General features: G+C 26.8%; 1 protein-coding gene across 3 annotated transcripts in view; it reads right to left on the bottom strand.

The window, feature by feature from the left end:
- The window catches only part of LOC107166624 (Y+L amino acid transporter 2-like), a 26,414-nt gene extending 9,005 nt beyond the window's left edge, over positions 1–17,409 (bottom strand). The window contains exons 1-3 of one of the 3 annotated variants that reach the window (XM_015515411.2): positions 17,138–17,409; positions 5,592–5,730; positions 469–691 (exon numbers count right to left, since the gene is read on the bottom strand). In XM_015515411.2, coding sequence (XP_015370897.1) covers positions 469–691; positions 5,592–5,727 — 359 coding nt within the window. In that variant the 5' untranslated portion in view covers positions 5,728–5,730; positions 17,138–17,409. Of the gene's footprint in view, positions 1–468; positions 692–5,591; positions 5,731–6,130; positions 6,151–10,025; positions 10,172–17,137 lie in introns of those variants that run through there. The other 2 variants (XM_089222606.1, XM_015515484.2) reach the window with 2 other exon arrangements.

The raw sequence follows: 17,409 nt of genomic DNA, 5'->3' as shown, positions 1-17,409 counted from the left end.
ATATTGGCTAATGTATTATGCTTATAATATATACCCTAATAATGATTATGTTTTCGTTATAAATAATTAAATTCGATTCACGTTTTTACGAGGAGTTTTATAGTGAAGTTTATGAACCACTACTTGATTGAGTAAGTAACTCTAGTGTGAAAATTCTTAGGAGGCAATTCGTATATTTTGGGAGGCGACTAATATGCACCGATAATTACAACCATTTCGTCCACCTCCTCGCCCAAAATAAATTAAACCACTACACAGTTTTATTCATACATAATAAAATAAAATATTTTATGATTAATCTAAGTTTAATCCAATTGTTGTGTTAAATAAATATGAGATCCCTATCAAAAATTTTTGGATATAGAGTTCTATTGTAATGATAATTATATAGTAAAGGAATTTCAATTTTAATATTATGGTTTTTATGTCGTAGGTATCATTAATTATATTTGAATTTAATTTACGTACACAAACACGAGCATAGCGTCCCACAAGTAAAGGAACGCCGGCAGTGGTCCAAATCCCTCGAACAGGTACGTGTAGTCGCCGCCCGATCGCGGTATGGAGGTGCCCAGTTCGGCGTAGCACAGTGCTCCGATCATGGACAGCATGCCGCACAGAATCCACATGGTCAAGCTGACACCGACCGATCCAGCTTCTATCATCACTCCCGAAGGCGAGATAAATATACCTATGTATAGCACATACACACACACAATATCAAAAAAGGTTCAATAAGGCACTTAGGTCAAACGTTATATTTTGTAAAATTTATTTTTTCAAGCTCCTAAACATACATAGAATATATATAATAATCATAAACATCCAAAATATAAAATTTGTCTGGAAGTGAGTTCCAAAATTTCAAAATCATATATATAATATATGTGGTACAATAACTGGTTAAACCAATTGTTTCAAATATTTTTATTTTGCCGACTAGTTATTTAAGTCTATACTACGAATCATCATACATGTATACATAACATTATGTAGTATAAAAAAAAAATAGTTAAAAACAAATATTTATTACAAAGCGTTTTCAATGAGAAAAAATTAAAAATATTTTCGAGCATTTATTATAGGTTATGATAAGGGGAATCGCCTGCTTAACTGTAAGTATACAATTTCTTAGTATGGAGTTTAAAAATAGATTCAAAGGTCACCATTTATTATAGTACGGTTATTATTACTTCTTCTTTGTTCATCAATAAGCCGATTTTTAATACTATTAATACTAACAAATAACAATACTAACTATATAGTATATACTATACATAATACAATTTATAATGCACAATAGGTACAATAATATATTATTAACATAGAATGTCAGTGAAATCTCCAAAGGCCTAGTGTATTAACACAATTAAACACAATTTAATTCGATATACTGTACATCGAATTAAAACGTATACCACATATTATTCATATTTAGTGCACACGCCTGATAAGACATTGTTTATATCATTTTTGGTATGACATGAATAGTAAATTGGTGATATACCATGTTCAGCATGTTCTATTGACTATTGCAGTATGTAACAGTGACATTAGAACCCGTACCTATAGGCATATAGAGCACGTTTTTTCATACTAATCTTATAACGAATAGACATATTACAATATTATATAGTGCGTATAATCGCTATTTTACTTTAGAAGTACTGTTTAAGCCTTTGAGAAAATGTGGTATCCCTTGTAAACCTTGTATACAGACGTTTTTAAACAAAGACATTGTAGATTAGTTGAGAATCGAGATTATAAATAATATTACAAAATATTACACTCATTAAAATGCCATGTTAACAATGGTTAAAATATGTAATTTAATTTTTATCTTCATATTTAAATCACTGTGATGATAATATTATTTAAATTTGAGTATAATAAGATTTAATGTAACCTATAAGATTTAACAAATATAAAAATTATAACATAATCTATGTTAGAAACTTTATAACATAATTATTAATAAGAAGGTGACTAAATAACTAACAATTAAAAAATTTAAATCTATCTTTATAGTTATTATGGTAAGAAATGATAACTATATTTTAATAATGTTAAAACAATCAGTGAGATACGGAGAGAAGCATTTTCTGAATGTAGAATTTCTACGAGTAAGATAGAAAAAAAACATAATTACGAGTATATAAATATTTTTTAATTCAGGTGTGGTTGCAAATTTGTATTTTAAGGACAATGTTATTTGTTTTTAAAACGTCTATAGAGGTGATACTATACTTGACATATATTCTTTACGTGTAATTTATATGAACTGAGAATCGAATAATTGATAAGAACTGTTTTGGATTATGAGCAAGGCGGTGAATGTATTGATTTTACCTCGGATTTTACAATGATATATTTTTTTTGTGAGTTGCAATATATACTCGAATATATAAGATAAGTAGTTGAAATAATTTACATTAGCTTTGATTTTAATTTTTGAGAGTAGTTTCTGATAAAAAATTAAATATAGTTAGTACTTTGGTAGATAAAAATAGAAGGAATATCATGCAGAGCCAGTTTTTGAAAAAATTAATTTTTTTCTTATGATGCACCTAAAGTAACTTAAAAACGAATAACCGTAGATAGCTAGGTACTTGAGATTTTCAAAAAATGTTTATTTTATTATAATATATTATATTATCCATGATAGAATTTCTAATCTAAATTCAAAATATTTTATCTCTTTTAAAGCTATTTTTTTTATTATTTGTTAACATAGGCGCCGACTACATGGGGGCTTGGGGGCCGCAGCCCCCATTGAAAAGATGGAGTCAGGGCTCAGCCCCCATTGAAAATATTGAGATTTGAATTTCCCAAATCATGTTTACAGAATAATATATCCGAGATTCGAGAACATTGTAAATGTTAAATAAATTAAAGTAAATAAATATTTTTAATTTATTTTGTGTTATACTACAGGTAGTATTTATTTTATCATATTTTACATATTTGAATTAGTTTAAACTAGGACTTTAAGTGACTAAAAATTTGAGGGGAACCGTTATTAATGAAAAATTTTGAGTGTTCCCCTGATTTAAAATTTAAGAGGATACAATTAAAAATATAGATATAAGTAGTCCACTTCCCGCGTCTCTACTCTTTAACCACATATTTAAATTATTTTGAAGAGCAAAAGTTAAGGCTAATATGTAGCAAATTCGGCCCCCATTGGCATTTACAAAACCTGGCGCCTATGTTTGTTAACCCGCGGCAACATAGGACCTTGGGGTTGGGGATGGTGCTGTAGGTTTTTTAAATTAAATTAAATTTTTATTTTGACCTAATTCGTCGAATTCACGAAAATTAGCGAATCATTTTGTAGTTAAATAATGTAGTTAAATTTTATAGCTAAGACTTGAAAATTTAGGTTTCTCACATCTAGTCTACACTGTAACCAAAACCTTTAACAAATATCAATCAGAACATAGTTTTTTTTATAAACATTTTTAATTCAAATTCGGACAGAATTAATCAAAGAATAATAATTTTAGTTATTATGTCGTAATTTAAAAATGTTATTAGTTTGTTATTATTAGGGTTAGAATATTTGTAATCTCAAAAACTTAAAGAAATACATGCGAATATGCACGAAAAATTTAAATTATGCTATTAAAAGAGAATCTAGTTTGACTTTAAAATGCATCAAAAATTATTGTATAGTAAGTATCCTGGCACATAATTTTGTTATTTCATTTTTGATTTATTTCTAAAATAAAAATAAATTTAGGTATAGTAGGTACCTACTGATTTTTCACCAAGTACTATTCCGTAAATTTTTTATTAAGTCATTTTAAAGTATACAATACATGGGTTATTATCAATCAATCACTTACAGTCTACGGAATTACTTATAGGACATCCTTAGAAAATAAATAAAATAAATAAACTAAAAAACTGATGGGAATTAAAAAAGCATAATCCTGAATTTAGGTATTATTTTAAAATCTTTAAATAGACTGTGTGGAAAAAAGAATTACTATTAATTATAATACATTAAGGGAACTTATTTAATGTAGAAAGAATCGTGTTACCTAATTTAAGTATTTTCTTTATGTTACATTAAACCGAATACAAACATTTTGTAAAATACTTAAATACTATATATAGTATATAGTATATCTCTCTCTCTACAGTTTCAATCCGCAGATTGGTTTGTAGCCATCTTCCATTCTTCTCTATATATAGTATATAATATATTATATATTATACATTAACTGAGATCATGACATATTTTATAAGAGTAAATATCATAGGAGCATATTATAGGGCACATCAAATTAAATACAATTTAAATTCATCAATCACTGCACTAAATATGAACTTTAACATACTAATATTAATAAAATATGTATGTATGTTGAAAAATGTGTCTATAAAAAAATTTACTTCCAATAATAATCGTATAAGTGATTTGAGGAGACCATAGTACGGATATTTGTAGCGTCTTTGATATGTACAAAATATAATACTCGAGTTATTGGATAATTAATGTCGATTATACCTTAAGGCTAAACATAATGCATAATTATGCAAATATTTCGTTGCTATGGATAGTACTTGGGATAAGGAAATAATAGATCCACAGCCTATAATAGGCAAGATCGAAAACTAAGATATAATTGAAAACAGAAGACCGATCAGCCGACTGGTTGTCAGCCATTAAAATATATTATCCGAATTCTTTTTTGATAATAGTTCAAAATCCGCAGTAGATTGAAGTATTGGACCCCTGGTCACGGGCGATTCAATAATTAAAAAATTCATCAAATAAGATATATAAATTATTAAAATAAACTATTATTATATCAATGCGGCAGTGTGTGTTAGTTAGTTTTTATTCTATAGTTACAAGAAATATGCTAGGTAAAAATTGGAGTAAAATTGCCCCGATTGTATACCTATAGTAAGAAGAGCATTAAAATGATACATAGAAATGAATATTATTTTTTTAAATAAATATATGAACATCAATTATACCTAGAAATAAATTTCAAAAAATGGTTTTCAGTTTATTTAATTAAATAAGAATATTTTAAAGATTTTAGTTTTACTATTTTTTTTTTATGTAAATTAAATAAATATTGAATTGTTTGGGCGTAACACGTGACCACCAAAAGTAGACCATTCCCTTTTCCACCAAAGGTGTATCTTTCCCTTTTTCACCAATATCCATTACCACCAAATAAGATCTACCTACCTATAATTAAACCACGGTTAATTTATTAAAATAATTTGTATACTATTACGCTTATATTAAAATCTTTAATACAGTAACAAGTTTATTTAAAATACTAATGCTGGATTGAAAAAATGATATATTAGTATGTATTTAGTTAGGTATATATTGTATCATTTGTATCTACTTATATATGTATATAATGATTGATATTTTTTTTTCAATCGTAGAATATAGTAGTATACAATTGTTTTTGTAAAAACATGGTAAATAATTTTATTTGGTGGAAAAGGGAAAGATACACTTTTGGTGGAAACGGGTATTGGTGGAAAAGGGAAAGGTACTCTTTTGGTGGAAATGGGCATCGCCCAATTGTTTTTATAAAAAATTATCTACTAACCTGATCCAAATATAATGCCCAAAATAATGGCAACACCTTCGAGGAGACCGAGTTGTTTTTTGAGCCTGACTCTATCTCCAGTTTCTTCGGGAATTGAGTCAGTGATTTTGACATTTTCTGTGGTTGCTGTATTCATTTTCTAAAGAAAAAATAAGAATAAAACATTAATAATTATTTGAAATATATAAAAACATATTTTCCATATAATTTACTAAACAAAAAGAAGTTGATGCAAGTGTTCAAATGGTTATGAGACGTTAAAATTGAAACTGTACATTTAAAACCGTTCAATTACATAAAAATAAATTAAATAACATGTTATCATATAATTGTCTATACGTTTTATTTATTAATTCAAATAAACAAAATTTTCATAATCTATAAATGTAATACGGTTTCACTAAGGTTGCCACCCGTACTATTTTTCAAAGTATTGCATGTACTTTTTTTGAAAAAAGTATGAACGATTTTGAAACCGTTTCACTAAAACAGTTTACGTTATTAATTTACATGCACAGTTGTCAAACCGATTTACCTACATTTCTTAATTCCTACAGCACTGCAATCTTGATTATAGGTAGTAAAAGTGTTTTTCATTAACATGCATTTTGTATTCTTATTTCTAATGCGCATTTCGAAGATGGATCAAGTAAACGGTTTTTGATAAACCGGATTTAATTAAGCCAAATTCGCTACCACCAGATTACCGGAGTTAAAAAATCTAAATAACATAGTACAAATTTAATATTTTAAACATTTGTAATTTTAACGGAATTAGATATTTAAACGAAGAATAATATGATTTTAGTTATTTTGTTGCATGTAATTCAAAAATATTTTCATAGTCATTTGACTGACAGACATACAGTTTCCCCTTATAGTTGTTTTTTGTATATGTAATGATATCTCAATAAATTCAGTTTTCAGTGTACCTAATATTTATTTATATTGGAGTATCGGCTATCAGTAAAAAAGTCATCTCCTATCAAATATATACACAAAAAATAAAAAATGATAATTATCTGCAGATAGATTTTATACATTATGTTATCATATAACGATTAATTAATATAATATAGTACTACATAAATCATAGTATGTTATTTAAGTTAATATAATATATAAATAATCAAATAGGTATGTCATATTGTATTCATATAATTTTTTTTTTTTTTTTTATTGATCATTTACAACTTCGGCAACAAAGGCCATTAGTTCACTATATTCATATAATATTGATATTTTGTTTATGACTTGCGTTAACTTTTGTCTTTTTTTGAAACAAAATATTCGGCTAAAATTCAAATTTATCAATATTGAGTAACTATATTATTAATATACCTACATAGTACATACCTACATTTTAATTTTATTTGATAATATTAGAAAAATATTAAATGCATTAAGTAACTTAACATTTTGATTCTCATAACGAGTATATATATTTAAAACTGTTATCACTAGGTAAGTTTAAATTAGTGATATATAACGATTATACGAACATAATCGGACCTTGAATGTCTAAAACGAACATTAATAATTAGGTATATTTTTTCCCTCAGAATCAATAAATTTGCTAAAAATGTTATATAACATTCCGTCCGTATTATTTGGTGTAACAATACATTTCCCACCTGTTTTCCACTTTTAAAAGTTGAATTGAGAATACAACACACACAAGCAAAAAAATTCAATCGAGTTAGAAATGCTTAAATTTATAAAAGTATTTCGAATTTTGTTATACAATCGATCGATGAAAATGAAACATACTTGTAGATTGAGCCAAAGATTAATATTTAATCTATGATTGAGTATACAAATGTATCACTATACTATATAGTGGTATATATTTTAAATTAAATGGATGGCAATGATGGCATAGAAATGAAAATAATTAAAGCTTTTAGGCAATATTTTGTATTATTGTGTCATTGATATATATCTTTTTTTAGTAAATTTCTAGTAAAGTATACCAAAATAAGAAGGTAAAAAAAAATTAGAAAATGTGAATTGCCTATTATGAAGATTGATTGTTTAAATTCAGTTGTTATTGAGGTGCCATAAACAAGTCGTCTTCAACCTTTTTGAACTCACGACCCACTTTTTTGTCCTAAAGTTTTTGCGACCCGCGTAAGCTTTGTAAAAAAGCTAAAATTGCCTTATGCTTTGCAGTAGGTAGTACCTACAATTAAAACTGAATAAATAAAAATTACATTTTAGTAAGTAGAATATTTGATTATTACTGAATAAAATTCATATGAAAATATAAAATAAAATAAAAATATGATACAAAAGATTTAATGTGAACTTTTTCCTTTAGTGTTTTCACATGATAAATTCCACCTTGGATCAATTTAACTAAGCGTGATCCGTAAATCATCTTCAGTTACAAGTCTATTTCTGTTAGACGTTTTAAAATTTGCCATAGTATAATAGGACTCTAACAATGTATATTAATTCTATAAATGACACAGTTTAATTGTAAATTCTTATCTCAATATCTTATTACGTAGAATCATACCAGTGTAATATGAAACATTATACTTGATATCCATTATGATTATAATATTATTTTTTATTATTTTTTTTTTACCTTACATAAATTTATAAATTTTATTTTTATTTAAAAAATAAGATTTATCGCGTCCCAAAAATGGGTCGCGAACCACCGGTTGAATAACATTGCCATAAATTATAATAATGCCAAAAATATTTAATATTTTTTACGTTTTTTTGGTTCCTTTGACAATACATAAACTTCACACAAGTATACAACATTTATAATTATCGATACTAATAAAGATATTCAGATAATAGGTAGTAATTTATTTATGTTTTTATACATAAAATTATAAAATGTGGTTTTACTACATGATTATATGTCCATTAATAAAATATTATTTGGTAACTATTATATTTAATGGTATTTGTTTTTAATAATGAAATATTTATTTTCCTTTTTTAATTTCTTTAAAAGGATGTGCACCCACATGTGTTGTTTCCATTTTACACACGTACGGTTTATAAAATTTTCGATCACTAATTTCAGTGGAGTGTTGTTTTGATATTATAGTGAATTGACCTATAATCAAATTTTTAGGTAAGAAAATTATCAGTGTTCCCTCGTTGACCTTCTACGATACTTAAATTTTAAAATGAGCTATCTATGAGTATGTAAAATATCAATACTTAAAATTCTCAACATTTACTTAAAAATTAAAATATTGTCAAAAAAAACAACGATAGAACATAGATAATGTTCTGAGCTAAATTTGTAGTAAAAATTCAATTCACTATATTATCAAAAATTACACCATGCCATTGAAATTAGTGAATGCAAATTTGATATTATGTATGTGAGTAAGATGGAGAAAACGTCCTCGTGAACGTCATACATGCATAGGTATGTAATGTAACCTAACCTCTAGTTAGGTTTGATTATGCATAACATAGCATATTTTACATTTAGAGTAATTCATTTCACTCAGTCATTTGTCTGAAACCAATGTTAGGTATAATACCTAATATACTTATAATTATACTTTTATACACTTATAATTTTAAAGCAAGTTTTAGCTATAGCGGTCATAACGTATCTGATTATATATAAAATATTCAATACAGTTCATACTACTATGTATTTATTTGAATATTTGACACTTAAGTATAGAACGATACTATTGTACCTATACATATTATAATTTGAGCATAAACTTAAACTTAAATAATAAGTCGGGTTTGAATAATTTATTTTCATTTTCTAAAAAATCTTATAAAATATTAATGAAATAAAATGAATACATTCATCATATTTTCATTATAATTGCTGAGTTTATTGAACTTCTTATATTATTATAAATTATTATCTAGTTTTCAATATACTGCAATTTAATAGTTATTAAAAATAATTAGTAAATATATATATTTAAATAAAGAATTGTTCAATCTGTAAATTGTAAAAATACAATTTTAAATACTGACCATATTGGTTGCTCGATAATTAAAATTTACCTAGTTTTAGATCAGATTTAAGTTCTCTTAACTATTTGTATTATTTGTATTTATGGTATCTTAAAAAATATCATATAATTTTTTGTTAACAACAGATAAATAAGGTTTAGGTATTTCATAAATTGTTGCATTCATCATACTATATAATATCATATTATATAATAGGTATCAAGGTAGTTAATATTATAAAATTATAAAAATGAAAGATTAACAATTATTTAGAGAAATTTACTTAGATATTAAAATATTAGGTATGATGTTAACATTTCACTATTTTTATTTTTTATAAAATATTTTATTTTTATTATTGTTTATACTATACCTAAAATTAATTTAATTTAAGTTTTTTTCTAACCAGAATAACAGCTGGAGTATTAAAAAAAAAATGTAACTAATTTTCCAAAGTAACCAAATAATACTCACAACAGTTATTTCCTTTATTTTGATGTTTCAATAATAATAATAAATTTAGTGGTTTGAAAAAAATTGAACCAGTTCAATCGTGTTTTCAACAAACTCGCAGCTTACGGGTAAACACCAGAATGATATAGAAAAAAATAAAATAAAATATTGGCAACTGGCATGTTAGTTCATAGAATATACTATTTATCTAACAATAGATAAAGAGAAAACTTTAATGACCTATGGACATATTATACAGAGTGGAGACATTTAAAATTGTCTAGTTTTTGAGTTTACTAAATATTATAATTTATATTACAATATTTGAGCTCCATCCAATCAGTCACCTTAACAACCAACAGGTTCACAGACATATTTTAGTGTAGTACCTATTTATGAAGTATGTTTCGTATTATGTCCATTTATGTGTGAATTGATCAAGGAAAGAGAAAAGCCGGCGGAGTGTCCATTAAACTTGTCCAGTGTAGAATTTATTTGTAGTCTGTATACGGTTATATTTGACATTTTTCAGTAGTCTTGTATTCTTGCGAGGTTTCTTGTTCAACAGGTGGTTCCTGTAGTTTTGCGTGTGTTAGGCAAGATTAAAGACAACACCAGTACTACCGACGACGTTTGAACCGATGCGCCCGTTTATTTCTGCCATTTATTTTTAGAAGAGAATCCATTATTGTACTGCATATTGCACACAGTTGCACACAGTTACATGCATTCGTCGAGGAAGGGTGGATTGGTTGGTACGATATGGCTAGTTTCGGTTTTACAATACATTACTCGGATTGCAATTATTATTTTCTGGACAGTTCTCAACAGAGAATAAACTTGTTTTTTCAAACTAACAACATTTTATTATTTTATCACCAGTGCCACGCTGTACGAATGACGATGTTGTCGTACGTTAAGATACATAAGACATGTAAGATACACAAACTCAGTCTGATACTCTGATGCTGTTCATTGCAAACTGTATTGTATATAATACGTATTATTATCAGCGATAAAATTGCTAATTAGTTATCGTAATAATATAATCTATACATTGTTATCATTGCATTTTGCATCTTGTATGTTATTCACGTTTTTACCGAAGTTTTTACTGACGTGCATCATTTTATTTGTCATATCCCTTCCACCATTACATATTACCAAGAACAACATTGAGTTTGTTTAAAATAAATGTTAATAATTATTAATAATAATGGTAATAAATAAATAATAATAAGCAGAAGTACGGTCTATTGAACTTTACGTGGTATATTTGACGAAATCTATTTTAAATATAATATGTTAAATATTCATTCAGTAATTTATAATATTATTGTATTATTAAATTTTTACCATAATATAGGTAATGGTTAACAATACATAATATACAATGCGGTAATCATACAATATAGTTGACTAAATAATCAGAAAATATTTTTATCTGATAATGTGATATTTACTTAGAAGTTTTGATTACAAAAGAACATTTGTGATCTAGGAATAATAATAATAATTACTATAAAATATGATTAAATTGGTCAAATACTTATTAATTATAACTAATATCTATTTGAATGTTATTTATCTTTAAACTTGAAATGTTAACAAGTTTTAGTCCTTACTCCATAACAAGAATTTATTTATAATATACTTCAACAAATATTTTCTATTGTATCTATAATAAACATTTATTCTTACTGTTTATTTAACGTTTGTCACTTTAAAAAAAAAATTGATTTATATTTCAATATTATTAGATGATAAATATCCTACAGGGGGATAAGTGACAACTATAGGAAATCAAGGGGGGAGGTATACAGATTTTTAGTTGTAAAGGATCGAAGCCCTCCTGGCTCTAATTGATATTAAAAATGTTAGCATCCCTGTAATTTGAAAATATAGTGTTTTAGGTTATTATTATTTTTTTCTTTTTTGAGGGGGGGGGGGTTAACTATAATCAACTCTACTATAGTCATTAATCCTTATAATGTACAATTTACAAGGATTAGAAGACATTTTGCGACATAAGCAAAAACTACAAAATTATAACCTAAAACAACAGTTCTCAAACTTTTTTTCGCATACCACTGGAGCATATTAATTATTATCAACCAGTCACGTACCACTAATGATTAAAATTTGAACATTAGAACCATGCTAACTTAACATAGTTAAATACATTTATTTTAAACAAAAAGACAGTAAAATACTACGATAAACTTTTTTTTATACAAATTTATTAGTGTTTTTAAACTTACGCGTATCGCAGTAAATTTGAGAATCGCTAATCTAATAAATACTCAAGGATAACACTGTTAAAGTGATAACAGGTTAGGTAATTTAATAATTTACTTAAAATTTATATTTAGAATTTTTAAGTAAAAACACATTGATTGTTTTTTCCTAGATTCGTGTTGTTGAGGCAAGACGATTCCAGATATTGCAGGGAAAACAGCAAATAACTTAAGTGCAGTTTAATACTAAATCAAAAACTTGTACGAAAAACGTGTACCGAAATAGCACCCAAATATCGGGATATTTTAGGCATCCCATTAATCTAGATGATTATAAGTTCTTATAGACGTTATAGTACCTTCATAGAAAATCATACCAGCATAATAATATATTATTAAGACACACGCATAGTTGTAGGTATCTATTACGCACATGTTTTTAATTTAAATTTATCATTTTCAGATAATTATTAGTATATGGTGACTATTTAAAAATTGCCTAATGGCCCTAATGTTTGGCCCCAATCCCAAACATTTAAAATTCTGTTGATTTTTGAATATTTTTTCATGAATTAAAATAATTATCACAATGACAATATACATAACTTATAAGGTCACTGAGATTAACTTAAGTGAGTAATGATATTTCCATGGTCAGTTATATTATGTAACTTGTTCTAAGTAGGCAGTGTATTATAATTAAATTGATCATCATTCACTTGAAAACTTAAAATATTGTTTACCAGAAAATGTTGTAAACAACAATAATTCAAAAATGTATGTTTTTTTTTTTGTAAGGAGAACCCGCGACAACATAGGCTATTGTACGGTAGGGTTGTAACACGTGTTTGTGTGTGTGTGGCAAGGATATGTTGCTAAAAATCCCGGGTGGTCACCCATCAGGGAGCTAGCAACTGCGGCCGGTACGTACGCTCAGTGCGTTTCCGCAGATTGAGCGTACCTACGACCGCGCTTCACCAAGCCATAAATGTATGTTTATAATAAATCATGTTGAATTATTAGTGTTAACTTATTTTACAATAATTATTCTATAACTAAAAGACTAATAGAATTAATCACTGTATTTTTTAATTTAAAAAATGGGAGATTTAATTTTAAAAAAATCACATAATGTCTCTAATATTTTTGTTTTGATTTATAAGGTACGGCGTAGCCTTCAAAATAGTCAATTATTTAAAAAAAAATTGTTATTATTAGATAAAAAAATATTTTCTTCTGGAAGATCGAATTAGCAATATATAATATATTATAATCATAGACGTGCGTAAACTAGTACAGGTGAGGCTTTTTTTTACCATTCATCCACTTGAAACCCCCCTTAAAAAATAAATAAAATAGACATAAAAACATAGGTGGTCACCATTTTTATGATCAAATTGATAAAACAATTTATGATTTTTCTAAAAAAAGGGAGTTATTGACTCTTTTTACCTTAGTACCCGATACCTAAAAAAATACCAAGCTTAAGATGTGGCTATAGCCTATAATAATAATATAATGTTATCGCTTATAGTATTTCGGGTTTAAGGTTAATGCATCTCAAGCCTTACAACTTAAATACGTACATATTATGGTTCTATACATATTAAAATAAAGAAAAACCAAACTACTTCAATTTCAAATTACACCCTTTTGTTAAAATATAAATATAGGTACAATGCATCCAAACATGTTCAGCTAGAATATTGCTTTATTAATTTCTTTATATTTTTAATAAAAAAAAAAAAACCATAATTATAATTAAAACCAAATTTTGAATAATTAATACAGTAGAAATATATTTGTATTGTAGTACAGTCAAATATATTTTCAAGTGTAATTATCAACGTACAATACTACAATCATACATCAGTTTTTAATATCTAGTTAGATATATAAATAGGTACTAAATTTAACCATAATATTTATTATTTTTAATACTATAGACTTAAAAGTTGGGCATGTATTTACTACAATAATATTGTCGTACAGAACATTTTTTTTTTTTACGTCAATACATCGTTATATTTTAATTATTATGATTATTCTAATGGTTCAGTTTGTGTAATAACTTAAAACAATATAAATATTATGTTTGAGACATTATTCTGAGATACACTTTCATATTACTATAGTTTTATCTAATTTTAATTGTTTTATAGTTTAAGAATTTAAGTAAGTCATTTATTGTTTGTAAATTTAAATAATTTAATTATTTTGATAAATATATAGATTTTTTTTCTCTATTTACATTTAGAAATTCTAATCAACAATAGTTATTACGAAATAACTATTTTTCAAGTATTAACACCCTGCAGATTGCTGAAACAACCTTAGTTAGTCGAATTCGCTCCTTCCAATTTACTCGATAAAAAAAAATTAAGATTAAGCAATATTTATCATATTTAATATTTATTTGTGATAAATTGCTTAATCTTAAATTTTTTTTATCGAGTAAATTGGAAGGAGCAAATTCGACTAACTAAGGTTGTTTCAGCAATCTGTAGGGTGTTAATACTTGAAGAATAGTTATTTAATATTTATTTGTGTAATTACTGTGTACAGATTGTAAATTGTCTTTCTTAATAAAAAAATAAATATTTATTTAGTTCATATTTTTTTAATACAACCAACCCTTTTCTAGTTTCCTACCACTAACACAAGGAAATTAAGCTGGTAAAATAGTTATATGACACTAAGGTAGTATTTTCAAATTACATGATACCAAAATAAATAACTATAGTAGGTAATAATTTAGAAATGAATTAATTTTAGCTTAAAAATATTACGATTTCTAATGAAAAAATATACAATATATGGAACTGCATACTTATACATACAATTCTATAATTATACACCTAAAAAGTATTTTGTGAAGTAGCCTACTTCAAGTAGGTAAAGAAAAAAATGCAAATTTTCTCAAAATATATATTTACTTTGACTTTTATATTTACATAAGAAATAGTTTGTAAAATATATAATGAATATTAATGATACATTGTTATTTTATTCCATTGAAGTTTTAAACCTTGGAGTAATGATTCTTAGGACAATAAGACGTACCTAAATCAAATTTAATCTCTGTTCATTCGAATGATTTAGATAATTTTTATAATAATTTATATACGTATAATAACTGCAGTAAGTCTACATAATTATGCGCCTTTAATTAGATAGTGTGATTAATTCGGAATTTTCAAACCAACTCCACTAATTCAAATATTTTAAAATTCAATTGTTCAAATAATTACCCCGTCATGTTAGTTGAAAAATAACAAGTAGGTAAATAATACTAAAGCGTATTATTCTTACTCTACACGTTACTCATGCTATTTTAATCCTATTGTAAATATCAAATTTGGTTATTGTAAAAATTGTACACAGATTGTAAATTATCTTAACAATTAAAAGCGGTACATAATATTATATTCTTTTTTGGAATGTGCATTATATTATTACATAGTTACTATTTTTTTTTTAACAATTTAAGTTTAAGTGATGAACTGATGAATGAAGGAGGTATGATACTTAAAATTTGAAATTGTACACATTTTGATTCTTGCGGTTGCGACTACACTACGTTTACATCGATAACTGAACAACTGACACAGAATAGTATAGCTAAGCATAGATATTAGATATTACTATCTATAATCAATATACCATATAGTTATTAACAGTCCCCCAATATTTAAAAAGCGAGTTTAAAAATATTGGGTAGTATATATCAATTGATGATACGTTATGATATTCTATTACTAGTCCTTCATCTATCAAAAAGGTTGAAGAATTTTCAAACAACTATGACTATTATTCTAATAATCATTTATCAATATTGGTGTCCAAAACAAATAAATAAAATCGAAAACAACGGGTGGCACACACAAATGAATTACGTCATTGCCCGTCGGAGTAGTGCGCTGAATCCCTTGGAACGTTGTTCTAAGGAAATATTATTTAATTATTTATTACATATCCGGCTTCCGGAACGGTAGTTAGAAACCGGTATCATACCTACATCCAATTTTCAGTACAGCCACAACAACAACCACAATAATTGCGATCAGCTATGCTAACGTAAAACTTTTCGTTTGACTCACAAATATTATGTAGACATATAACATATTATAGTAATATATAGTTAGAATAGACTACTCAATTGCGTTGAGGCCATTCCATCGCAGACCACGCGTGACGAAAAATACGAACACATTTTCTCTCAAACGTAATTTACATTATTATTATACGAGTTTACTACATCGATATGCCACGAAAATGTACCTATTACAACTACCTGATAGAGGAACCTTTACCAACTATTCTATAAAAGAATATTTCTACATGTTACGTCAATTATATATCACATTTCTTATACCGATATACCTAACCAGGTCTATCGTTAGGGCATAAGCAAGTCATGTGATGCTCTAGGGTGATATACGTAAAATTTTAAAGGAATTGAAGGCGTCAAAATTAAGCAAATTTCGGTAAGGAAGTGCGGGATGACATTTTCGGTTGAGGGTGGAAAATATCTAACGACAAGCCTGCATGTAACTAAATAATAGCATGATAAAAATAATACGGTCGGGGCTGTTCGTACGGCGCCGCAGACATATTATGTCTGACCGTTGACCCCAAACATCCGAAGCAATAAATACGAAAACATTTTACAGGCAATAGTTTTTTTCTATTTTAAATTCAAATATCCCTCTCGTTTTTAAATCCCACTATCTTTTAAATTTTAATGAACAACAACGGGCAATATTGCTGTCAGTATCAAGTCTACAATCATTATGATTTATTAATGCAAATAGGTATAATAAATTATAATTTATTGTAAGCACAATAATAATTACTACTCGACGACGAAGTTGACGTCATACTTAAAACACTTACCTGCCGCGAAACGAATGGGTTAGTTTATATTATATTTTCGTAACAGTGTAACTACTAGGTAACTAATAACTACAACCGTACTGTAGTTGCCGTGGCGCGGACAGGATTAAATTATAACGCGGTAGTTGTACAATGACGGTAACGAGTTCGAAACGCCGCCGCATCGCCAAACGAGACTGCTCGCGTTACGCCGGTACTACACGACACGTGTGTGATACTGTTGTGTGTCTGCACTCTACAGTCTGCGTCCGGTCGGCCCGTGGCGGTGGCGG

The sequence above is a fragment of the Diuraphis noxia genome, unplaced genomic scaffold, assembly GCF_037042655.1.
Source record: "Diuraphis noxia isolate RWA-SAM2 unplaced genomic scaffold, SU_Dnox_SAM2 contig0003, whole genome shotgun sequence".
Classification (NCBI taxonomy): domain Eukaryota; kingdom Metazoa; phylum Arthropoda; class Insecta; order Hemiptera; family Aphididae; genus Diuraphis; species Diuraphis noxia.
This window is presented reverse-complemented; position numbering and strand designations above follow the sequence as displayed.